Source organism: Xiphophorus couchianus, chromosome 12, assembly GCF_001444195.1.
Source record: "Xiphophorus couchianus chromosome 12, X_couchianus-1.0, whole genome shotgun sequence".
NCBI lineage: Eukaryota > Metazoa > Chordata > Actinopteri > Cyprinodontiformes > Poeciliidae > Xiphophorus > Xiphophorus couchianus.
The window spans coordinates 8,089,310-8,115,660 of NC_040239.1; the positions used below are offsets into that span (position 1 = coordinate 8,089,310).

Consider the following 26,351-nt stretch of genomic DNA (forward strand, 5'->3'; position numbering starts at 1 on the left):
GTTAGGTTTTGTTCCCACAGTCAAACTATTTTTTTAAAACCAGAAAGACTTTTTCTCCATTTGCTCAACGTGGCAAGAACAGACAAACTCTATGCACTTTCACACTACTCATCCAATATGTGGTGATGGCCAGAAATGAATATCAAATATGCACCAAGATATCTGGTCTCTCTGTTTTCGCTTTCTATTCACTTGCAGAAAAGACTTTTCAGTGGCGCTGGACCTGCAACAATGCTCACACAATCACAAGAGCTGATATGCAGCTGTGATTAACTAAATGAATCAGAGCTTTAACAGCAATTGTTTGTCTTCAAGTGTTTTGTGAAAGAAGCTCATTCCATTTCTTTTCTAGTTCTGAGGAAAAAAAGAAATATATAACTCTACACTTGCCAATCACATATGTGAGGATTAATTTTCCTCTTCAGCTTTTTCAGCTAAGTTGACCTCTTCAGTTTATAACAACCACTTTGTATTTTAACAGAAAACCATCATTTATTTATTTTTTTGCATCTTTCAGTTTGGTTTTGAGGAAATTTTCCACCTTTTCCCTAAAACCAAATTTAAGATTAGATGCAGGAGTTCATTTGGTTTTGTGTCACACCATGTACAGTTCTCACTCATTCACATGCTTCATTTGTTTTTAGCAAATCAATTAACAGAAGGGGGTTTATTTTATATACATGTATAGATATTTTGGAGACGAGATTGTCCTAAAATATCTTCCATCAGTTTCAGTCAATTTCTACAAAGTTTTCTGCGTTTACTTTTCTTTAATGTTAAGGGAAGCACCTCAACAACACATTATGTCACAAAAACTTATCGAAATCTGGATTAAATTTTTAACACTAATCTTTGTCTAATGTGTGTACACAACCTGCCAGAGGTTTGATGCGAGAGTTGCTGCCATGATGACAACTTTCACTTCTTGTGCCTCCTGTACAGCTTGTCAGTATTTACGTGAACAGAGATCAATTATAAAGAAACCTCGACCCCCTTCCTGCTTCTACTCCGCTGCTCCAGATGCAATTTACTTACCCCCGTAAATCAATGGAGACAAGTGGGGCTAATTTAGACCATTTTATGTCAAGTTGGCCTTGACCCCTCCCCATCATACTCACAAAGCTACACACTCGCATACCACTTAATGACTAGCCGCAGTAGAGTTTATTACGCAGAACTGAGGGACACCCTTTAGTCTCACTGGCAAGACGTGTACAGAAACACACACACACGCCTTCATTGACAAACACTCTGCTTGCCTATTTGTGCACGCTTAAATGCACGCACAAACCATGACGTAGGCCATAACTCGTAGACCCACTGCCTGAGATTTCCATATTGCTTCTGTCAGAGACAATTTTGTTTACAGGGCCCTTTGGATGAAGTAACTGCACAGGGGACTATCAATTACGAAGAGAAGAGAGTGCAGCGCAGGAAAAAGAGGAGAGTGAGCAAAAAGGGCAAGAAGAAGATAGAGAAGGTAAAAGTTCAAGAAAAACTGGAGAGTAAAAGAAGTAGTAAGACATAGGTGAGACAGGAAAAGTTGAAAACTGGAAGGAAGAAAAAGATTGGTGACAGAATAAAGGGAGAATATATTGAGTCTATTACTTGTAAGTGGGCAAAACTGAGTAGTTATCCATGACCTGAAGAAGGAATGAAAAGAAAAAAATAGACAAAACATTTTCTTTTACAAGGTCAGGCAAGTTTACTTATACAGTACATTTCAGCAACAAAGCAATTTAAGGTACTTCACATGATGAAATTTATCAAAAACAACAAACAAGACATTTTCTCAAATGTCGAACTCAAGTTATACAATATTGGAATAAAAAAAATTCTCTTGCTTGAAATGTTCGCTGGAGATAGGCACCAGCACCCCTTCAATAGACCCCACTAGGGACAAGGGTGTAAAATAAATGGATGGATGGAATAAATACTAAAATCAATCTAGTCATGAATCAAAGGCAAATTTAATATGACTTTCTATCCCTTTCTATTTAAAGGAACTCAAGAAGTTGTATTTTTGCAGCTTTTTGGAAGTTTGTTCCAGATTAGGAGCAACAAAAAAATAGTATATGCTGAAGTTTGTGGTTGTAGTGGGAGAACACAGTTCAAGCTCACAAGTTCAAGGTATATGAAAAACTTTATAATACAATGCAGTTCAAGAAATGAGGTATTTGTCAGAAATATTCCCTTCACTGGGTTTTTGTTAGCAAAGCCCTAAATTCACCAACAACTTAGAAAGCATGTGCTTATGCTGGGCACTTAAAAAGAGCTCCAATATAAGGAAACCTGAATAAGAATGCTGTACAAGTATGTAGGAATAATAGAATTTCTCATAAAGGCCTGATGAATTGATCTGTCACAGCGAGCCACAACACCAACCTTTTAAAACGGACGTCTTGAGCCGCCAGGTCACCCGTCCGATTTAAATGCCATAGCAGTTCACTCTACATGCATCGGGCTTTCCTTCCACATTTTCTGTTATAGTTTCACACCAGACCTTGACAGCACCATAGAGAGGCAAAGCAACATGAGACTGGAGCACAGCTTTTGTCCACTTCAGTGAACAATACTTTAAGATTCATAATGAGAAGAATTTCATTTTCGTGCTTGAAGTATTTGGAAATGCTCACAGATGACGCTTTCTGCAAATGTTGATGGTCACCACTGGGGTTTATTGGACTTTAATCTGTGTGTGGCATTGTTTACTGTGTTTCTGCAGGCCTGTGCATTTGCATTTGTGAATGTGTCTGTTTGCATGAGTGGATATGTACCCATGGCAACCAGGAAGCTCCAAACAATAGATGTTTTATCAATCTAGGATGCATATTACTTTGGACTTGCTAAATGGAAAGAAAAAAAAGCTAGGATTGTGTTTTAATAAAGTTGGATGTTGATAATCAGTAGCCACTCTCTTGATTACAAGATTGATTTTAATATTTTATTTATGGTGTTTAATGGTTTTTAATGGTGTCGCAAAATCTTGTCTGTAGGACCTTTTGTATCTTAATGTTTAATAAAGACGACTGGTTGAACAACCTGATGCTCCTCAATGAGCCAAGATTTTAAGGTGAACGAGGAGGTGATTGAGCATTCACAGTAATTGGTCTAACATTGAGAAATAAAGTGCATGCAGTTTAGAAACTTTCTAGGCGTTTTCAAAAGCACATTTTCATTCAGTTTTATTTGACTAAGAGCTTCTTGTCATCTGGTTTACAAATATATTTTGTTGGATTTCATGGAAGATTTTTTACATATTCAGCTGCCAAGTTGTTCATTTTTACTAATTTCATTTTTCTCCTGTGAATCTGTTTTGTTATGCTCTGGGTTGCTTCTATTCATTGCTAAAAAATACATGAAAAATGACTTGCTAGAAAGCATGCCACATTATGTCTATTCCATCATAAATTAATATGATTTTGTTTATGTTTAGTGGAATACAGTGATCGGTGAGGGGTAATTATTCGAAGAAAGTCACCCAACAATGTCACATAATTACAAAACATTTGCAAAATGGCGAACAGAGACAATGGTGTTGAGAAATACATCACATATTTCAACAAATCACAGGTGCACACATTTCTCTGGGATAACTTTCAGTCATCTGAACAGGTAAACACACTCTCAGTGTCCTGAGCTGGATAGCGATTCAAACAAACATCCAATTTGCTGGGCAGATTACCCAGGGGGGCTTCAATGTTTGCCACCTGAGGGGGGTTGGGTGTGAGGTGACTCATCGGGAAGATGCTAATCAGTTTTTACACATACACACACACAGCCAGTAAATATTAATTCTCGACAGAAGCGCACCGCAACTGGCAACTTAATTACACTCATTTCACTCTGATCGTCTCCCGCAGGAGCGCAGAAAGAAACACACAAACACACGCACACACACACAATCAGCTAAGACAATTTGGCCCCAACACTTTGAATTAAGGATATTGTCATATTGGATCATTTCCCCAGTGAGGGAAACTGTGTGTTTGAATGTGATTGTGTGTTTGGATCTGTTGTCTTGTTTGTGATGAACAACAAAGGACAGAATCAATCTCTGCAGCAACACAGCTTTATACCAAGATATATATATTTTTTGCTTTCCTTTGGCATTGATTAATTTCACATTTTAAGTATTTAATTTAGACTTACTTTCACAATGATGTACATTGTTTCCCTGCCGACAATAGTCTGGAAACAGACGAGTCACATTACCACAATTACAGAATGATTATGTTGTACACAGCTGAAAAGTCCTGTAAATATGATATTACTACCTGAGCAAACAACCTTCTTACCATAAATTACAGGTAATAAAGTAAGCAAAAGTAGAATATTTGTAAGGAAATAGGTTTCCTGGGCTTGTAATACTTAGATTTCCAGTTATTTATGTCCCTTGTTAGCAGTAAAACTCCCAGTAAATCCCAAAATATTTTTTTACAAGAGACTGTAAAGACACAGAGCAGGTGAAAATAGTACACTTGGTAGCAAACAGCTGTGCATTTACACATTAAGCAGTGATACAGCCCAATTTTCATTCCGTTATTTACCTTTACTAATCAGTAAGGAAAATATGCAATTCTTCAGCACCCAAATGCTCCTCAATAGCTGTGTTTCCACTACAAATGTGCACAAAACTGTCAATATTTCCATAATGCAATTGTGGTGTTTCTATTAAATAAGAAACAATTAAAATTTTTCACTTATTTGTTCACACAATAAGTCAAAAAATATTCTGCACCACACACAATGAGCACCACTTCATCTTTGCATCAAATTATAAGTTACATTGGAGCAGGTTAGCACACAACCACTCCATATACAGTAGTCCATCATTGCCATCAATCCTAGTAAAAACGTACAAAAAGCCTACAAAAATGTTTTGCATAGCCATGCACTGGGGAAAAAATTAAAATAAAAAAACCCCACCAATATTAAAAATATTTGCATTGTTAATGTCTCCAACAAAATAAATGCAAGAAACATTTTGCAACTTGTAAAATACTTCTACACTCATGGTAGCCCCATTTCTCTTAACTTCAAAATGGGGAAGACAAGAAAACATACTGACAGGAGTCTATCGATCGTTTTATATCAGGAGGTGGCCAAGAGAGAAATGGATGCACAGCTAAACTTGCATATTTATAGTAAAACAAAACATTTGAAATTAACTGGAACAGCAACAAACAAGCTTGGATAAGAACCCAAGTTCCTACCACAATTAGAGGTAATTGAGGTGGGAACAAAACAGAGAGTTGTGTAAAAGTCACAAGGTCTCTATGAAATATTTTTTAGGCTTTTGTACAAATGTTTATATTGATCGCAATAATTATGAAGCATGCTGTAAGTATATGATGCAACAACTTGTGTGTAAAAATTCCCAGTACAGTGTTCTTCTAAAATGGCTCATGGCATTGATCACTCAGACTTACTGTTTATAACCTTGTAACAGAAAACCTTGCAACTGTACTCAACGTTACAACACAAGTCACTCTGATGTAGAGAAATGTTTGGACAATACAGTGTCTGCATAAGTTACTTAAAGAGTCAAAGTATTTTTTTTTTTCCATAACTGCCATTAAAAAAAAAAAGTGTCTTCTAATTGTGTAAACCACAGAGCAAATTAGCACTGAGCTTTGTCTTGTCCACAGTAGGAAAACTTTGAAAATTATAACAGCAATTTTCTCTTAAGGGTGAGAAACTTGAAGGTGATAGCATTGAAATGTCCAGACACTTTCTAGGCCTGCCCTACCACTCTGCATCTATTATCTGAGCGTAATTGGACAGGAGTAGCTTCATGGATGCTATTCCTTGGACACTTGGCTAGGTCTCGACCAAAACAGCACTGCATCATGCAAACACTGGGGAGCTGATGGCACATAAGAGTAGTCCAATGGGCTAAGAAGATGGTAGTTTTGACTAAACCAAGGCACAGGACGCTCCAAATGAGCAAAGGAAAATGCTCAAATGCAGTAAGAGAAAGAGTAGAACTTGTGTTTACAATTCACATTGAAAAACAGAAATGCTGACAAAATTTTTTGAAACATCTTAATGCTTTTTAGTCCAGTTTGTTTCTTGCTTATACACCCGTTTGGTTTCTATCAGTTTTGTAAACACGGAAATTGGATGATGTTGCTAAAGTTATTCACATGCCTGCAATCATATACAGAAACTTTAGTTTTGTTCCTCATTCTTAATCTTTAAGCGATTTATATGGGGGTCGGTCGTCCCCCGGCAACCCCAGAGCTTCAACTCTTAGGTTTTTCATGAAGTTTAGGAGCATATGAGATTTCTGCCTGGTCATTTAATTAAGTTCCCCATACACTGCTCACAAACTAATCTGTAAATAATAACTAAAAAGAAAAAACTCTTGCAGTGTCTCATATTCAACTACAAATTGTGAGCATACTGACAAAAAAAATAAAAATAAAATCACACAGTTGATCAAGCTGTTGATCCTGGCTCTGTGTCCAAGATAAATTTGTCAGATCGTAAAAGAAAAAGTAGAAAATGGGAAAAAAAGAACTTGAAAACACAGATGGAGTTAGAAAGTGAGCAAACAAAAACAAAATAGAGGGACAAGGAGACAGTGAAATGACAGTAGAGGAAGACAGACAGATGGAACGAAAGTGAACAAATAAAAGAGTTAGCGATGGATGGCTGCTGTGATAGCAGAAAAAGTAAGCAGGACAAGGATTGTTTAGAGCTGGCTGTTTGGACAGATGGTTGCCTGTGTGCTAATTACAGACTGAGTGCTTGACACTGTGAACACAATAAAAGTGGAAACTAGCTTTATTTGTTCAGCTTCACCCACACGTAGGCATGCACACAGGAAAAAAAGAAAAAAAAAAGAGACTATTAGATACACATTAAACAGCTTGCTGATGTAGTAGAGGTGGAAAACCAGACACAAATACACATCAGGCATAGAGACCAACACAGAGTGTAATCTGAAGTCCTGAAAATTCAGGGTGAGCAGCCCACCTACACTTGGCCCTAGAGCTGCCTTTTAATCTCAGTTTTCAGTCCTTTTAAGAAGAACCCCAACACCTGACCTCCGCTTTAAATAATGTAGCTGTTAAGGTTTGGATGTGTTGAGATCAGAAAACTAGCAGCATTACATTGTAAAGCTCCCCTTGCTTGAGGAACTCTACATTCATTGTTAAGAGGTGATTTTATTTCTATTAAAGTATTTGAAACTTCTGTCCAACAAAAAAAATGTTTTCCCTCACAGAAAAAGAATTATTTAAAGTTATTTCTAGTCTTAATGCCTTAAAAAAAACGTCATAAACCTTGAACCTCTTTCACATGTTGCATTTTAATCCTCAAACGTATTTTACTGGAATTTCTTGTGACAGAATAACACAAATTGATGGAAGGAGGAGAATCTGTCTGAATTTTCTCTGAAGCAAAACATCCCCACAGGATGATGCTGAAACCATCATGCTTTACAGTGACAAGGAGTTCATTATAATGTACAGCCTAAATAACTAATTGTCTGCAGTTATTAAACTCTTTCCATTTTTGAATGATAGATCAAACAGCTCTCAAGAACTGTCACCACAGCTTTATTAATGACCTTTCTGCTGGTCTTCATGGTGCCGTCTGTTTACTACTGTCAGCCAAATTTATACAGAGATTCAAATTACACAGGTGGATCCCCTTTACTGAATTGGAGAGTTCAGAAGATTATTTGTTGCTCTGTATTTTATTAAGAGGCATCAGTTATGGTGGCTGAATATAAATGCCACAGATTGTTTTGTTGTAAATATAGCTTAAGATTTCACTGCCACTTCAATATTGCATTACTTGCGTCTACTTATGAATTATAGTTTATTATTGCAATGTGACAAAATATGAAAAAGTTCAAGGAGTATGATAACTTTAAGTAAACTGTGTTGCATCCTTTATCAATGTTTGTAGTTAGGTTAGAAATTATTACTGCTTGGTGGCATGTAGATGGATTTGAACAGGGAGAAAAAAAATCCCACCATCCTCTAGAGGTGATGATGCATTTATTGCTTCACATAGGGGCCTACTGGATCTACACCCCCCAACATGGTGCAACTGTTTAGCAATATTGAAGATCTGTATTTTTATGTTTTCTGTAATTTTGTGCATCAGGGTTTTTAGGGCATTTTGTTTTATTGTTCAAGAGGGATTGATCGTTCAAAATGTGTATTTGTTCTTGTCCAAGTTGTCTTAAATTCTGAAAGGAGTTTGCATTTAATCAATAATTGTTGCTGCTTTAAAAAATATTGCTTGAGATTATTTCAGACAATAGATGTAGTGTGACTGTTTTTTTTTTATATATGACCAATACATTTTAAATTATTGTAACATTTATACAGAAATGTTTAAAGTGTTCTGCTCCACAAACTGGTTGCGTCTGAACACACACTGAGTTATAGTAATGCCGAAATATTTAAATGACAAAACCCTTCTAAAAAGGGTTTTAAAGTTTTTAAAGTCTTTTAAAGCTTTTCTTTTCAGTTGAGACGCCGACTGCTGCTGTATGGACAGGACAGGTTCTGATTAATAGGGTTTATATGAAACAGTTGTGTGTAATTCATCAAGCTGAAGTTATTCAGATTTTCAAGAACATTTCAATTCGAAGTTTTTACTTTGTATTACTCTCCTTTCATCAGGCTCCTTATGTAAGTGCCGTTTTGTTTTTGAGGAGGTAGCTGAAGAGTTTTATTTCACTGTGCAGTGAACTAGGTACTGTGATATGGTTAAAAATTTTAAATAAGGACTTCATACAGAAAAGGTCCTTTATATTTCTTGGAATTACATCACGGTAAGGAACCCCTCGTACAGAACAGCATTATAGAAACATTTAGTGATTTACGCAACCTGCCTTCAAGGGAACTGTAAGATACTAGAGCTTTTGTTATTTTCCTCAAATTATTTTTTTCAGTTTTAATGATTAATGTATTTAAAGACAGTATGAACACCATTTTCCGACACTACTCTTTCAGCTTTGATGGGTTTTTCGGGGTTTTTTTTGCCATGTTCAGAGAATTATTAATGGGTTCTGAGTTGTTCCCACATTCAATTTCTTCATTTTCAGTGAGTCCTTGGTGGATTTATTCATGTGTTCGCTGTCATTGTCATGTTGCTGTGTCCAGTTTTACTTCAGTCTGAAAAGTAGTTTTTACAGACAGACTCCCATTTTTCTCCAGAATCCCCTGATGCACAGTAAAATTTATGGCAGATTCTGTGATACCAAGTTAGCCAAGTCCTGCTGGAGCAAGGTATCCCTAAACCATGGGAAACCAAGCATACTAAGCAGTTGGTATATGAATTTTGATTTTTATCAATGTTATTTATAGTACAAAAGAAAAAAAACATATCTTAGCAGTTAAACACAGTTCTGTTGAGTTTTCCCTAAAATAGAACTCCATTGAAAATTTCTGAACTTTACCAATTGTTTAAATAGCTGAAACTATGCATTGTATAATGCCTCTGCATTGTAATAACTGTTGGGCTTCAGAAATAGAGTGAAAGTGAAATTGTACAAGCATTGCTGTTGGTCTTGTGTGACATCAATGCTGCCCCTGCCATTAATATAAAATAACATACTAAACCTGGAAAAGGAAAATCGGTCATAGGGAGTTTGTTCAGTTTTATATTTTATATGCATAAACAGAACAGCGGTGTGTCTGTTAGACAACATGCAACTATTAAATCAAGAGATTTATTTAACAATGCAAAGACAACAGATTGAACCTTAAACATAATTCATTCCTGAAAGACATCACTTGTTCTTCCTGCAGTCATAAAACATTAATGTTAAGCTATTAGCCAATGAAACATTTCAAAACCTCTAATTTTAATCTTGAGTGAGTCCAATCATGGTGAAACTCTTTCAAAAAATAGGAATGACAACTTACAAAAGAATAATAAGGTTTTGGATCCTACAGAAGAATAAAGGTGCTATTTTCTACAGTGCGGAAAACATTAATATCAATAAATTAACTTTTCTTAGACCTTGACCGGAGAACCGGAGATGAATTTTGCTTTGGTAACCCTCCTCAGTCCTTCCTCCTCCCCTAGGTTTAAAGGGTCATGTGTAAGCACGTGATACTTTGCTGCCTCTTCCCCTCACTCAGTCACCTCCAAGTAGCCTCATTATCGGGAAACATAACGAGCAGGGACTTGACAAGTTTAACGAGGGCCTACTGGTGTCTGCTGTTACCGTGGCATCTGGTCACAACTCAGGCAGTTGGAAAAAAAACGAGGTTCAATCTACCAGATGTTCCCTTAATTTCAGATTTTATTTTGCTTTTGTCCATTTCATCAAAGAGACCTCTTGCACTGGAGGCAATTTTGATTGGAATTTAAAAGTTCTTTTGAAAAAGTGTTTCATTTTTATAGGATAAATATCCAACATATTTTACACGTCATCATGCAGCTACAAACTAGTATCTGAAATCCCCAGCCCCAAAAGTACAATTTAGATACATGCAGTTTGCATAAATAGGCAAAAAAGGCTTTTTCCATATGAATCCCTATAACTAATTTATGTCAAAGAGGGACGTTTTTCTAAATTTCCAGTACAATATTACATCTTAATGCAAGGAAAATGTGCTGCTCTTTAGCATTCCTTGAAATCAAAACACACTTGGGCAAATCGACATGTAAAAAAGTGTGAATGTTGGGAAAGGGGGACAGAATTAGCTAATTGAATGAGCTCTACTAGTTAAGGATGACTTAAAATTACTGATTTGCTTGTGTACTGTCCTTTAATCTAATCCATATGGTTGAGGCAGAAAGATTTGGTGCCTTATTAAAGTGGTAAAGAATTTCTAACCACTCATTAAATTGTCGTCTTCTGCACTTTCAGTTTTGGAGATAAACGTAACCTGCAGTATAAGCTCAAGTAAATTACTTTTTGCAATATTTTAAAAAAAAGATGCGTTGAAACAAAATCATGGTTGTTTAACAAAAATAGGAAAAAACAAAGAACAAGAGACAAAGAACAGCCTGACTGCCAGTAAAACAGAGCGTTGGCACATGTTGGTCGTTCTTGGTCTGATGAAGCGATGTCTTATTGCAGATGGTAAGAGATTAAAAAGTCCATGAGAGGGATTTCTTGTGATACTGAGAGCTTAATTTTTGCATTTCTCCTTATAATTGGAGAGAAACAAAGAGGTTTTCTTTGATAAGTTGTAAAACAAAAATGAAAATGTACTTTTGAAATTTGTTGAAAGTATTAGAAAGATTTTCATCACAGCAGTTCACCATGTAAGCTAATTCTGGTCTACAGTATTTTTACATAATCAAATCAAGGTTGCTTCACCTCTTGACTTAATTTCCTGCTGTTTGACACATTTACAAATGCATAAAGAAGAGAAGGCTAAACATACAACCTTGAGGGGCTCCTGTGGTCAGTTTGACAGTGCTATGTCTTACTGCAGACCAGTGGCTGTTCTTAATACTTTCCAAATTAGGAAAAACAATCTAAGAGGTGCCATGAGGCCAAAAATAAAAGTTTGGAAAATTTGTTTGAAAACTTGTTACTTGAATTTAAACTGAGTTGCCACACTCCTGCATTTCTGTCAGCACAACAATGTGCCATAAAAGACAAAGTTTGTATAAAAACATACTAGAATATAAATGGAGATTGTGCTGCGAGTTTGAAATGCGTGAGAGAAACTCTGGCTGTGTACAAATTTAGGGATCGGAACTGTCAAATAACCATAAATAAGTAAGTGTACTGTATCACATGACAAGCAAAATGAAATTGACAAAATACTTCATGAAAGAAAGGCAACAAGCTGTGGAGAATGTTTAGCAGAGTAAAATCCGGAAGGATCTGTGAAGCACAGACATTTCCAGCCTCATTTCACCCAGTTTTATCCTGTTTTCAGAAATTTCAGCATCTGTTGCCCTGGCACCAGCCCTGGTGGCTGTTACAAAACCAACCTGTGAGTTGGCTGATGATGCTGAAGTTTGGATCAGATTCTCAGCTTGTGATCCAGTACAGCTTCTGCTGCAAAATCATTTAAGCTGGTCAGTCCTCAACTTATTATTCTACACTGAACAGGGACTCATAAGTTAAGATTTATGAAAAAGAAATTAACTGAAGTCAAAATTTTAAAGGGCTTCCTTTCATCAGAGGACTACATTGGATAGAGGAGTGTGTAAAATGAACAACTGGAGTTGCCAAATTATTCTACAGGTACTGCAGATGATTTAGCTTTTAGCTTCTTTTCTTGAATGGGCTCAATTGGAAAAGTACTGTATATGTTTGTTGGGATAGAACTATGCAAGGCGCATGCCACCTGAAAATCTGAGAGGAAAATCCAAAGACAGTTCATGAACTTTGAGTACAACCAGATAGATTAAAAACACAAATCAAAAATCTGTCAAATGCAGATAAAATGTTACACTGGCTTGAATTGTTCGCAAAATATAATAAAATTGACAACATGTATGTATTTTTCACAAGCATTGTGCAATTGTTGTCTCCTTTCTTGCAGTCGCTGCCCTAAAACTGACCACAAGCTCAGACCATATATTTATTTAAACATATTTTTAAAAATATGTTCTTGAATGACTGCAAAACCCTGAATACCTTTTTTATTTTACTTTTGAATACATTCTTATTCTTTAATACTGCATTTTAACATTTCACAAATACTGAACACTTCTCAACTTTCGTTTTTAGTCCCATATTCGTTTATTTTTACCATAAAGGTAAAGAAACAAGTTAAAAAAAAATAATTATTTATTGTCAAAACATTTGCTGGAGTAAAACAAACTCTCCGCTGCTCCAACTGGTATGTAGACCCAGCAAGTTTGCTCTGACAAGGCCTCTAGTCAGGCTTAGATTGAGCTGCTAATCCTTCGGTAAGAGTTGGTAAACCACTACAGCTGATGTAGGCAAGCTGTCAGCTGAAGCCAACTGGATGGTCTTTTCAAGACGCACATGAATGGTCTCTCACACACATCCAAATATTGATAATGTAGAATGACAAACAAACTGTGGTTTGTCTCCCATTTAAATTCTTCAGAGATGCATCCATATGCAGACAGTTGCATGATTGGTGTTCAGACATAGAAGAAAAAGCTAAGACAAAAAAATGTGGAAACAGTATATGAAGGCAGAATTGGTGCTTTTGAGTGCCTTTTGGCATTTTAGGTAATACACACTTGGGAATAAAAAAAATTAAAAAATTAAAAATCATAAATTCATTAGAATTTCTTCATTTGATCAGAAACAACAGAAATGGATGAGGTAAAAGTGTGGGAATTTAGGACTTATAGGTCTACCAGTTAATTTATACATATATTCTAAACACATACACACCCTGACATACACACACGCTTGCTAAGACTTGGACTCAGACCAGGAGTGCAACAGCTTGCAATGAATATTCAGTGAACATTAATGTGTGTAAGGGGGAAACATTTGTATAGAAGTGTGTTTGCTGCCTTGTGTAAGCCTACTCCACAGGAAACACACACTCCTGGGACAGGACATTTTGTCTAGAGTGGGTTTGTGGGTGTGTACTCCTTGTGAAGTACCTCAGGGACATGCAAGGTACTTGTGTTTCAGAGTATAGCAGGAAATCAGCACAGTAAAAGAAAAACAACTAAAGGTTAATCTTAACAGAAAACAGCACAACCCATTGGCTTGAGGTGGCCTTCATTTTTAAGTCATGCTATCGTATTCCTTACTCTGAAACCCTTAAAAAGTCAGTGCAGACAATTGCTCTTACAAGTCTCCTTAATTAGTAAAGCAGAATCCAGTTGTGCAATTTAATTGCAGTAAATAAAACTGTAATGATAAAGAAATGACTATAACAATTGTAGACAAACCCCAAAGACCTCCAGGTGTACTTTAACTGCAATAAAATTGACCTCTATAATATTTTTGACTCAAGATGGCAAAATTCAAAAGCAAACTGCTCTTTGCAGATTTGTATTGAGAAAATTTGAAATGTCAAAAGTGTAATCAATTTCCTTCTTCACAATGATTCTCTACTTTGTTTGGGACCATCACATAAATCCCATGAAAAATGGAAATAAATGGTAAGATTCTTTGTGAAAGGTAGCATTTAACAGATAATTAGAGACATCAAGTAAAAGATTTCCAACTTTATTTTCCTAGATAATCTTTCCCCCTCTCAACAAAACTTAACTCACAATCATTTATGTAACTTTTTCAAACACACAGTTCCACAAACAACACGGAAATGAATTAGATATACAAATCGGCTTCATGGGTGCATGGGGCTGGATGCACGAACATCAATCTTTGTTAGGAGACTTCAGGAAGCATTTGCCACTCTAATTAGATGCATGTAGTTTCAGAGCTTGTTTGTTGCAGAAAACAATTTAGTTGATTAATGAGCTGATGAGATGTGATTGGATAAATTGACAGCAGGATCATTTCATCATCTAGTTCTTCCAGTCTCTTAGTTCAGTCTGTTAGTCAGAGCCAGGATTCAGTAAATTAATCAATAAGTAGATAGTTGGCAGAATTTTATCAAACAATTTATACAGGTTATATCATATGATACACCACTTTATCTAGAAAGTTTTACCACAGGTTTTGACAAATCATAATCTTAGGCTTCTATTCCAGGAGCAAAAATATTAGGATCATGACCAAATTGAAGTAGAAGTGAAGTTACATTGTTAAGGGGAAATCTAAGGAAAAACAGCACAGCTGAAGCTGGCAGGGACAAAAGCCTAATTAGAGAATGCAGAACTGCACCAATCATCTTGTTGTAATGGAGTCAGAGTTTGTCCTGAGTGGCAAGACTGGACCCAAAAGCAGACAGCAAGTAGGTACAGAAGCTCCATTTGAATAAATGTGTTTAAATATTTAAATGTATAAGGGGACCTACCTTAAAACTCTCTCAGGGTCTCATCCATTCACCAGGTCATCATTTTGAAGAATAGATTATGTGATCTGTTGATAAAATACAACTGTAGTGAATTTTGTTTAATTTTTTATATTAAAGTAACAGTGGATACTTTATTGGATTGTGTTACTTTTAAACCTAAGTAACATAATCCAATAATCCAATTTTCTTTTTTCAGTAAGAAAGAAAATATTTGATTAAATCCCAAGCAAAAAATATAAGCTTACTTTGCAACATAATCTCTGAAGTGATATTGACTCCAAAGTCCAGTAGACATGTACATCAAAGCAAAAAAGACACAGAAGCAACAAACTTCCCAGAAAACAAAAGGAGAGATGGTCATAGCAGAAAAAACTGGTGATGACAATTAGCAAACACAAACCAGGTGTGACAGAACAAAAGAAGAACCAAAAGGAAGTGAAGTGAGGTTAGGGCTTTTCAAAATAAGACAGGAAGTTTTTTTAACCAGAACACAAAATATGAAATAAATAAATAAATAAAATTCATAGAAATGGATAAAAAGTAATGATGACATGATACGCCAGACTGTGGGATTAAAGACAAAATGAGTATTCAACATCATGAGTATTCAACAATGAGGCAGTTTACAGGAGTCTGTAGATTCAGTTGTTTACTTCCTGATGTGATGGATATGTCTGTAGATGTTTTTTCTGTTCCTGCTCCTGTACACAGGGAACAAAAGACAAATGATTCTTTAATACTGCTTCAGAACACTCCTATGTAGTGTTAGTTATTATAAACTGAAGTGGCAATGGTTATTGTCACAACATGAGATGACATCACATAGTTACAGCTACAATGCCATCAGCCGCCTGGCTTCTCAAATGAGGGCAGGAGGAAAACTTAGTAAATCACTTGGTTGTCCATCAAACTGCAACAACTGCTGCTGAACAGCCACTGGAGCAGTTGTGTTTAGAAGCATCAGGGATTTGCAACAATCCACAACACCATATGATGGATTGGCAATTAAAATTTTTTTATTGTGGAAAAACAAAAAATCATGCCAGACCTAAAATCACTGCCAGGGCTTTGTGGAAGGCAAAGAAAACATTGAGAAGCTGTCTTGTTTTCTGTTGCCACATGAATATATTTTGAACACTAAGCTATTTTCTACAGAGCTCTATGTTTTATCAATGAGTCATTTCTATAAAAAGCGGCAAAGAAACGAGTTTGAAGTTGACAAAAATAAGGTAAATCACTCTGCAGTGGTAGCTGAAAGGTAATGATATCAAAACCAAGAGTAATTTAAAATAAGCAAACCATCATTTCATATCAAATAAAAGAGCTCTTTATAGCTACAAGAATTAGACCTGGGAAAAAATTTTGGAGAAAAGTTTAGTTTAATTACATTAATTTGTTTTCTGTGGGCTCTGAAGTTCACTTTATTGTCAGTTTTAGTGCTTGAAAGGTAGCATTACATTTTTTTATGATAACAGCTACACATTTGTGTCTTCTTATTTGTCATATTTTTTCTCATCTAGAATATACAATCTATGACCCCGAGCAAAGGAGGACAGACATAACGCTCTTTCCCTCAGGCATAGAAACACTGGAGTTGAACATTAAAATCCTGTGAAAACCTTAAACCTTCTGTAAAGGCTCTTGTTAGCGCCCCTCTGCCATTCTCTTTTTTTTGTCCATCTATATCCAACCTAGTCCCCTTGGCTATTTTTGGGCCAATTAGGCCCGTTTCTATGCCCAGTTTTTGGAAAGATGTGTGGAGTGAATGGCCTTGAGTGAAATCCCAGCCAGGGGAGGGTGAGGATAAATTCACAGCAGGTCATTGAAGATATAAACTCAAGATGTGTGAGGTAGATGGCTTAAGTGAGGTAACTAGTAACAAAACAAAAATGTCTTTTTCCCCTTTGGCTTTCTCTAAGTAAACTTTAGCTGTTTTGTAATAATTGGATGTCTTGAAAAGTTTATGAGTATACACAGAAGCAAGAAAACAGCTGATCATAGATTTGACAGTAATCAGTTGTAATTCCTAAATCCAATTTTGTTTCTTTTTTTTATGCATAAAATATATATAAAAAATTTACATTAGGACTTTATGGATATGGAACATTTCTGTTTTACAAAGACTTAAATAATTCTCTTTTTGCAGTAGCATTATCTTAGTTGATAAATATATTTATAGGACTTACTGAGATAGGAAAAGCCTTTCTTAACCCACTTTAATCTCTCATATAGAGTTTGAGATTGATCCACAATTCAAGGTGAGGCTCTTCCCACAGCAATGCCTTAAATAAATACATCTATCATACTCAAACCTCTAATCATCCTATAGTTTCCCTGCCTATTGCAAAAAGTCTCAAAGCATTAAATGTACCGGATCATGTTTTTGTGTTAGTGAGATCAATAAAACACCAAGAGGAGAAAAAGGCTGTTCTGAAGCCAAAAACCTATAGGAAAAACCAAAGTGCACACGTATGATATAATAAATATACGGAATACACCAGTGGTCCAGGAAATTTGATTTTAGTCTCCCACTGCGCTAACTGTATGGACAGAAATGCACAAACCAGATGTGAGCAAGATGTGGCACATTTAAACAAAACTCCAAAGTTAAGGTTAACAAAAGTCTTGGCACATGATAAAAAAAATTAAATGGCACTTAAACTGGGAATTTGTAGCTATATCCCATATCCAAAACAAATGTTGATGGGATTGAATGATTTTTGAAGGCCATGTATTGTTTTTCTCTCATATCACGCTCATACACACACGTGTCTATCACAGAAATCCCCCTAACATACCTTAACATTTATAACTGTAATGCCACAAAATGTGAATATTCATCTTCTTTATAGATCATATGACACATTGTGCACATTTTGTTGGCAGCTTCAGCATTTTTACACTCAAACCAATGGTCAAATATGGATAGAAAACATGTAGATCAACTTGTAAAGCAGCAGCTCCAGAAATAATGTGACTGGGGACAAAGAAGGAGAGGATAAACCAGGATGTCATTGACCAAGAATTGTCTCCAACTATGCAATTTAAACTTGCAGCCAGCTGTACCTTAAGACGTAGATGTGCCCTTTAGACAGGAATGAGTAAGCTTTTAACTGACAAAGACCAGAAAGCATAATTCTTGATATTCTTCGACAGTTTCAACTGCTTCTCATGTCACAAAGCAACATTATTCTGCAAACAGATGACAACACAACTAGTAACAGACCTGTGGTGGGTATTCACCCTGAAAAAAGATCTGAGCAGTCACAAATTAAAAAGGGCAGATAAGAGCAGACACATACCTGTCGCCATGCTGAATGACTACACTGTCTGGTGGGTTTGTGTTTGTCCAGGTGGGTGAATATAAAGTCTAGGTGTGTTTGTGTTTAGTCTCTGGGTCAATATCAATGTCAATCCTTATCCCTGTGTAATCCAGTTCTCCTGATAACGTTTTTTTCTTCTTTGTGTGTGCGTGTATGAATGTGAAAATGTGAACAACACACACTTTATCCTCATGTAATCCTCTGACCCTGATCAACAGAAATAGAAAGGGAAACTACAAGTGAGCCTGTGTGCACAAAACGTTTATTTTCACCTGTTGTATCTCTCTGTGAATGTGTTTCTGCAGTCAAGGACACAGATCAATCCAGATAAAAGACCTGACCGTGGGAAAAATCACTATGATACAATTAATGAACAGAAATCACAGACTTACTGGATCATTCGTAAGTAGTGGAAGCCGTCTTGATTGGCTTAGTTTTTTTTTTCTCTCAGAAACCTAGGTAAGAAGAATCTCTCTCTTTGGGTTTAATCTTTTTTGTTTATTTTCGTAAGTGGGATATTGAGCTCAGCAGAGCAGATTAAACTTTAATTCTCTTTCTTGCTTCATTTACTCCACTCTAATATGCTTTAAAATACAGCTCAATATCTTCTGCATTCACAGCAGAATAATCAAAAGTTCCCACTTTAAACTTTCCATACTATCTTGTTCTGTCTTCTCTCTCTCTCTCTCTTTCTTTCTTTTTAACAATTCTTTTATTATTTAAATAGTTTACAGTCATTTTTGCATGGAGCACTTTCACTTTATCATGTTAGACTCACCACTTTAAAACTCTTCCCAACATACCCAGCATCAAATCTGATCATATCTGGGTTTCTTCTGTGACATATTTAAGTTTTTAACTCAGCTTTGAGCTTTTTTCATTGTGATTTGATCCACTTTGTCATGACCTCCTTAAATGAAAATGTGAGTAAAGAAAGTAACATATTATATGTTTAAGGATTTCTTGCGTCTTTTTATTAGGCACACCTTTCAAATAAAAGGTAGAACTGACCATTTCAAATCAAAGATTTTAGTCCATATTGATAAGATAGCTTCATATTGTCTCTGATTTGTCTCCTCTGCCTTCATGATGATCATCTCTGTCAACATGCCATCTGAAAGATAATCTATTTGATTGAGATCTGACTGTGGGGCCATTAGAGTACTGTGAGCTCAATGTCAAATTCAAGAAGTTGGAGATGATTTGAGCTTTGGGATATTGCATCGTCCTACTGGAAATAGCCAGAAGACGAACTGATTAAAGGGAGGATGTGGCTTTTAAAAGATGCTTAATTTGTACCAAGAGCTCCAAACTGTGCCAAGATAATATTCTCGACAACATTATGACACCAACATCATCCTGACATGTTGATAAAAGCCAGCATTATCCATATGTTCATGTTGCTTATGCCAGACTCTGAGCCTCCCAGTGACAACCAAGACTCATTAGAACAAGCAAAGTTTTTTTATTATTATTATTTGTCATTGTCCAATTTCACAGATCCTGTGTGAATTACAGCATCAGTTTCATGTCCTTAGCTGGGATGAAGGGCACCCAGTGTCCTCAATGTTTCACATGTTTTGTGTACGTAGATGTTACTTTTGACCACCTAATAGTTTCTCACTGGATATTTTCTCCTTTTCAAATCATTTTCTGTAAACCCAAGAGATGTTTGTTCATCACAATCCCAGCAGATTAGTAGTTTGTGAAATATTCATACTGCCCATCTGGCACCATGTCTTGTTGAAAGTCACTTAAATCCTTCGTCTTCCATGTTCTAATGTTCAATTTAAAACCCAGTCATGTCTGGATGCCAAATGCATTTAGTTACTGCCATCTGATTGGCTGATTTGTTTATGTTAACATAACAGGCATTTAAACAGGTGGATCTAACTAAGTGGCCTGTGAGTGTTTAATTTCTTTAGTGTGTCCCTTATTGTACATTACAAATAAAAAAATGACTGTCATTAAATTTCAAGACACATTTGTAAAAGTTGAAAAGCTGTATTTAATGTTTTCTTTTTACATTTAGTTTCATTTTAGTTGTTTACAAGGAACTGATGTCAACAGAACTCAGTTTTTCCGCCTTTCTGTAGCAGTTAGCTCAGAAAGCCATTTCAGTGGTGAGTTTCTGCAACACTGCCTTCTGTCCTTCCCCACCCTGCCAGTTTTTTTCCCATCTCATGTTCCTCTCAATCATCGATCCATCCGTGTTTCCATCTGTCTGCGTCAAACGCATCCAGCTGTATCTGTCTCACAATCAAACAGTAAATCTCTGAAGCCAGTGATCCGTTTCTGACAAAACTCAAACTGCACCATATTTCTGTACTGAAATTTCAGGTGTACAAACTCAAAGCAGCTGTTGAGATACAAAGCTTTGCTTGATCATCTGAACCACACGGATTAAAAACTTCTTTGCAAAGTACAGTTAAAAGGTGCTTCTTGTGATGGTTGATGTTTTTGGTATCTGTTAGCCATTTTATGCATTAATAACTCTCTGATCTTTTATAGTATGTGTGTCTAAAAGCAGATTTAACCCTGCTATTTGCATTTTCTTCCTAAATATTTGTTTTATGGTTAGGGAACATTTCTTTGCAGGATTGTGCTAAAAATTTGGGGTAAGTACCTCCTTCAGTAACATTCATACAGATGAATTCTATGAAATATGACAGAATTTGACCCCACTGATCCAACCAAATTAGGTCTGAACAACCTCCTGCTGGTAGGTATTATTACACCCAGATAGCACAGAATGATTGAAACAACATTGAATCAATGTCAGCCAGAAACATTGAATCAACGTTGAACGCTGACATTGAAACAACATTGAAAGTGGTCGGTGACTTGTATGTTGAATCAAAGTTAGGGTTTCAACCATAACTGACATTATATCAATGTTGATTCAACCATCATCTGTATGTCAACTTGTATGCATATTTGTGTTGATAGTACATTGAATCAGTTATGAATCAATGTTGATTCTACATTATATCAATGTTGAGTCAACCATCATCTGACTGTGGTTCTGCACACATATGTCGGTTGATTCTACGTTTAATCAATGTTGATTCAACACTCATCTGAACGTGGATCTGCATCTGGAATTGTCTTGATTCTACATTGAATCAATGTTGCTTCGACAGTCATCTGACTGTGGTTCTGCACACATATGTCGGTTGATTCTACGTTTAATCAATGTTGATTCAACAGTCATTCGACTGTGGTTCTGCACACATATTTCGGTTGATTCTACATTGAATAGGTTAGGAATCAACGTTGATTCAACCTTCATCTGAACGTGGTTCTGCACGCACATTTGTGTTGATTCTGCATTCAATCAATGTTTATTCAACCATCATAACCATCATCCTGAAATAAACCACATAAAAATACCATGGCAGTGCTTAAATATTTTATTTAATTTCAGTCTTCTGGCCGTCCCTTTGGTTGCCTTTCAATGCCTCCCTCCCGGTCTGGTGCATAGCGAAACCATTTCTTTACTGTTTCGCTGTAATTTTGATCAGTTAGGCCTGGTTCGAATTGACGAGCAGCAACTGAAAGACACAAAAGAACATCATTACGATAGAGGGTATCTCACATAAAATTTCTTATTATCCCCTACCCTCACTTTGTTTAGATTCTGATTCACCAACAGTCTCATTTCCTACAATTAAAATTCAAAGCCCTTTTCCAGTAGAGGAAGCTCACCTAATATGCACTCTTGCAGGATTGTGTCCTTGAATGGCTTTTTACTCTGGGAATGCCTATGTTTCTTCCCAGCCCAGTTGAACTGACTTGCCAGGGCATTTCTCATACAAGTTGTCAACATTCTTCTTATCATGTTGGCTGAATTGGTGCCTCCTACTAGAGCCAGTCGAGCAATCTACATCAGAGACAAGTACATGAAGGCATAGCATTACACAGCAGCATTATATCATGTAAATTAAAAACACAGCAGAGACATAACCTTGTTTTGATACTGTATTTATGCTTATGCACTGATATTCCACTCCATAGTGTTCATTCATGGTCATGGATATTAGCGTTATTAACCATCCTGGTCCCAATTTGGGTTAGGTCAAAATTTAAATCATCTATGTGAATAATTGCAAAATGTTTCATAAATAGCACATCTACAAGCTCTGTGACATGTTCAGAACTTGTAGATTACAATTTGTGTTCAAGTAGCTAAAGAGCTAACATTTTGCCCTTAGAAAAAGACTCACACTGACATAATCTACATTGATGCTGATCAGTCTTTCAAATGAATTACCATCTTTTGACACACTGTCTCTTCAATCAGTAATGACTCTGCTTTACTGAAATCTTCTTCACTTTCAATTGGCAGCTGGAAGGGGGAGTACAAGGTTTGCTGGTCCTTGTGTGCTACCTGGTGTAATGTTACTCTGAGCCAAATTGTTCTTAATGAATTGGACATCTCTGGATAGATCCTTCACAATCACAAGAGCTTCAGCAAGCATCGATGTCATCTTATGGATAGCGAGGTCTTCAGGAGAACATTAAGAATCTTTAAGTGCAACATCAAAATAACCTGAAAATGACACATTACAAATACATTATGTCCAATAGACTTGCCTCTCAAAAGCTGCCCATTATTGCTGGCCCTTTGTGTGGTTGCATCTGCAAAACACAAATATTCATGCACAGAAGTTTAAAGGTTAGGTGCCAAAATGACACCGACTTTCTTTAGGTGTGAAATGTTTCCTACAGATCTTTTATAGATAAGGACATTTCTGCATCTAATCAGGAGAGAACTCTGATGAGTGGAATACACAAGATCACAATGGCAAAAAGAAAATACTGTCAGGGCTTTGTGTTATGTTTGCCTTTAAAAAATAATGCATAAGTGTCAAAGCATTTAAAGAGTTGGTGTCATTGCTCACACAGATGTGAGCAATGACCACAGTTCAAATATAGACACAACCTCACACATTCAGATCACAAAATGTCTACAAATGTTGGATGACTGTCTTGATACCTTCGAAACCTTGATTAGGCGCTGAATCCAATACATCATTCAGGTCGGAGTTTGCTTTTAAGTGAATAAGAAATGCAAAAACTTAGCTAAAGTGAATTCATTAGTCAACACAGATCACTGTATATGTATGTAGTAAAGTGGGTTACTCTGTGATATATCCAATGGCAGCCTATTTTGTGCACATTGTGAGAGACCAGGGCGATGGTTATACTGCCTTGAGCTGCATCCAGACAACCCTGTAGATATAGTTACATTTCGCAATAGTTTACAAGTGTAAACACAAGATACATAATCTAAATGTTTGATCAAACTAACTAATTAGCCAGAATCACTAAGATACCCATCACTATTACTGAAAGAGTACAGTATCATACCAATACTTGTACTTTGTCGCTGTGGATTCTGCAACTTGTGGTACTGGACACAGTGGGCTGTAGCAAAACCTGGCATCTCAGCTTGAACACAAAGTAGGAAATACACAAAGCAGTGAGGTTATTACTGTAACCTTCCATATGAGAAAATGTGAGACTTACATTCAGCTGACTGCTCTATATTTAAAGCATTGCTTTGACATCACAGTCTTATGAGACTGCTTGACGACTCACCATTAAGAACTTCATCAGCTAGTGATTGTTGGTAGTTGCTAGCAACAAGATCTACTAAGTAAAATAGGAAATAATTAAGAGCTAAAACTATACACAATTAGTTTTAGCTCAGTGCTAAAACTATACACAATTTCAGCAAGAAACACAATTTCAATCAAATTAAAATGTCCTTTTATTGGTACATTGTTATATGTAATTTCTTTTTTGACTGTGTAGAAGTGAGCATAGTGTCAATATAAAGGAAACAATACCTGGACATCCAACATCAGGTGGTTTGGCAAAATGCTTTCTTTTTGCACTGCTACTCTGATGGTCTTCAGAATCAGAATGCATAAACTGCTGATTTGGCCTACAAAACATTATGATAATACACTATATGAATATTACAACTGTAGTTAAGATACTACACTTATTAGTCAAGGCTACCGTCTGAATACATGGACACTCTGGCCACTTTGAGCCATCCTTTTAGCAGTGGTTGTTATTTTCTAGTTGCAACGCCCTAGGGAAAGTTATCACTGTGATAAAGTTAGTAATGTACCTGGATATTCTTTTTTGGCGGATAGCTCCTTCATCATGAGATTCAATTTCAGATGTTGGACACATTGTGGTGTTATATTTTGTCTCTCGTTTTTTCGCCTCATCAAGGGTCTCTGTAAAGAGCAGAGGGTAAATGCCAATTTGCATGTCTGCAGTCCAGTGCAGAACTACCCTAACAGCTCCTTCCCAACTCCCAAAAAACAGAACAATCACACCTGTGTGAAGCGCTACTATCATACATCATCTCATTCTGGCCAATCACTATTTGCCTCCTCACATTTGTCTTCTCTGATTTTACATACACAAAACATCTCAGCTGGACCTCTGAGGTACCAGCGCTTTATTATAATTATATATATTGTTTACTTGGTTTAATGTAGCCTCCTAAACAAACTTTTGCATCTGTAATGTCATGTCCCAATAGATAAACATACTTGAAAAGAAGAAAATATTGAGCTTATTTATCTATAACATGACAGCACGACTGTGTAGAACAGCTGTGCATGTGTTGCACCAGTTACTCACCACACGTAATGAGGACTCGTACATCCGTATAGGTGATCCATTTGTCGTCTGGTTGCATTCCGTCTCGAAGGGCTTTCTTGAGTGTTATGTGTTTTGGGGGCCATAACAGCGTCTGTTCCTCAGCTTTAAACCAGCTCTCTAGAACTACTGCTGTCCCACCATTTGGGAACTGTACAACTGACCACAGTGCCTCTCTACTCATCTTCGAAGGGCTAGGGATGAAATGAGAACTACTCATGATATCTCCTTACAGGTCATCCCCATTTCACTCTTCAAAGCCAAAGTGCACTACAGACATTGTAGTTTTTGGCCAGTCAAACATGTTATTTGCACAGGTAAGAATTAGATAAATGTTATTTTTAGGTAATTTATGCCATGATATACATCTCAGTTACAGATACTGTACTTTGGCAGGGCAGCATGACTATGCTAAATGAAGTAGTGGTATTACAATGGCACCATCCATGTCTGGACAGAGAAGGCATTTGCGCTTGATAGAGGCCAGTCCAACTACCCCTATATTTTCTTTCAAGCCACTGACTTTGTATGTGCCAATGTATGATGATTCACAGGGATACATGTAATATGGCTGTTTGTGTCCGTACATTCTGACGATTATATATGTATCCTCTTCTGATTTAATAATATTCTCTATTAATGCAAATCCATCTCCAACTTCAACACAATTGTCTCCTTTCTTTGTGGACAAAGTAAACCGATGAGTGGAGACCTTCCTGTACTGTTGTGAAGAAATAAACTGTGTGGGGACTGGACCATCAATGTGGATGTTAAGCAACTTTGGATAATCTCTAGAACATGTGGGTCCAACATGTGAGGTTTCAGACAACCTTTTAACTACCTGTTGTAGTGTCTGATGTGGCTTGCGTAGAAGATGCTTAATTTGACCAAGACAATTCTCAAAAGGAAATCCTGATATATTATCTAGATTGCCGAACCTCCTGTATTCTTCAGCCAAATGAGTAAGCTGGTGTATATTGTACACAATTTCATCTTTTTCATATAATTCTCCAAAGTGTTCAACAAAAGCAACCATCAACTTTTGTGCAAAGGCTAACATTTCCTCAGATATACTAGGGGACAGCAACATGTACATTCCAACGGAAAACAACATAAAATTGTCATACAGCTCACTGGGGAGTGAATCCTTCAAAACAACAGGACCCCAATATAACATGAAGGATCGGAACTCAGTAGCTTTCCACCGATCTATCTCCGACAGTCCCCTTGGTTTACGGTTAAACTCAGAAGGCGTGTAGAAACGTAGCTTTAGGAGTTTATCTGAAATGCCTGCTGCAGTTTGGGAAGGAAACTTTGTTGCTAAATGTTTCCCCTTTAACCATATATGAAGCATTTTCCTTGTAACTCCGAGACAACAGACATGCATGTAATCTGGTGGAAACATAGAAACCATCTTAACTAAACCAGATAAAGGGCTCTTTCCAATGTGATGTTCCTCATCAACCATGTCAGAGAA

General features: G+C 36.5%; 2 protein-coding genes across 2 annotated transcripts in view; both read right to left on the bottom strand.

Moving 5' to 3' along the window:
• Positions 1 to 15,237, bottom strand: part of LOC114154939 (transmembrane protein 132C) — a 266,375-nt gene extending 251,138 nt beyond the window's left edge. Inside the window, exons 1-2 of the mRNA XM_028034466.1 lie at positions 15,110 to 15,237; positions 14,865 to 14,929 (exon numbers count right to left, since the gene is read on the bottom strand). The gene's annotated coding sequence lies outside the window, so the exon portion shown is untranslated. The remainder of the gene's footprint in view (positions 1 to 14,864; positions 14,930 to 15,109) is intronic.
• Positions 15,238 to 22,524: 7,287 nt separating this feature from the next.
• LOC114154436 (uncharacterized) lies at positions 22,525 to 25,250 on the bottom strand. The gene is made up of 9 exons (XM_028033530.1): positions 24,857 to 25,250; positions 24,333 to 24,444; positions 24,043 to 24,140; positions 23,792 to 23,842; positions 23,561 to 23,641; positions 23,333 to 23,422; positions 23,187 to 23,240; positions 22,784 to 22,828; positions 22,525 to 22,694 (listed from the first exon to the last, which is right to left on the bottom strand). The coding sequence occupies exons 1-9, from the start codon at positions 25,092 to 25,094 to the stop codon at positions 22,525 to 22,527; spliced, it is 939 nt and encodes a 312-aa protein (XP_027889331.1). The 5' UTR covers positions 25,095 to 25,250.
• Positions 25,251 to 26,351: the final 1,101 nt, after the last annotated feature.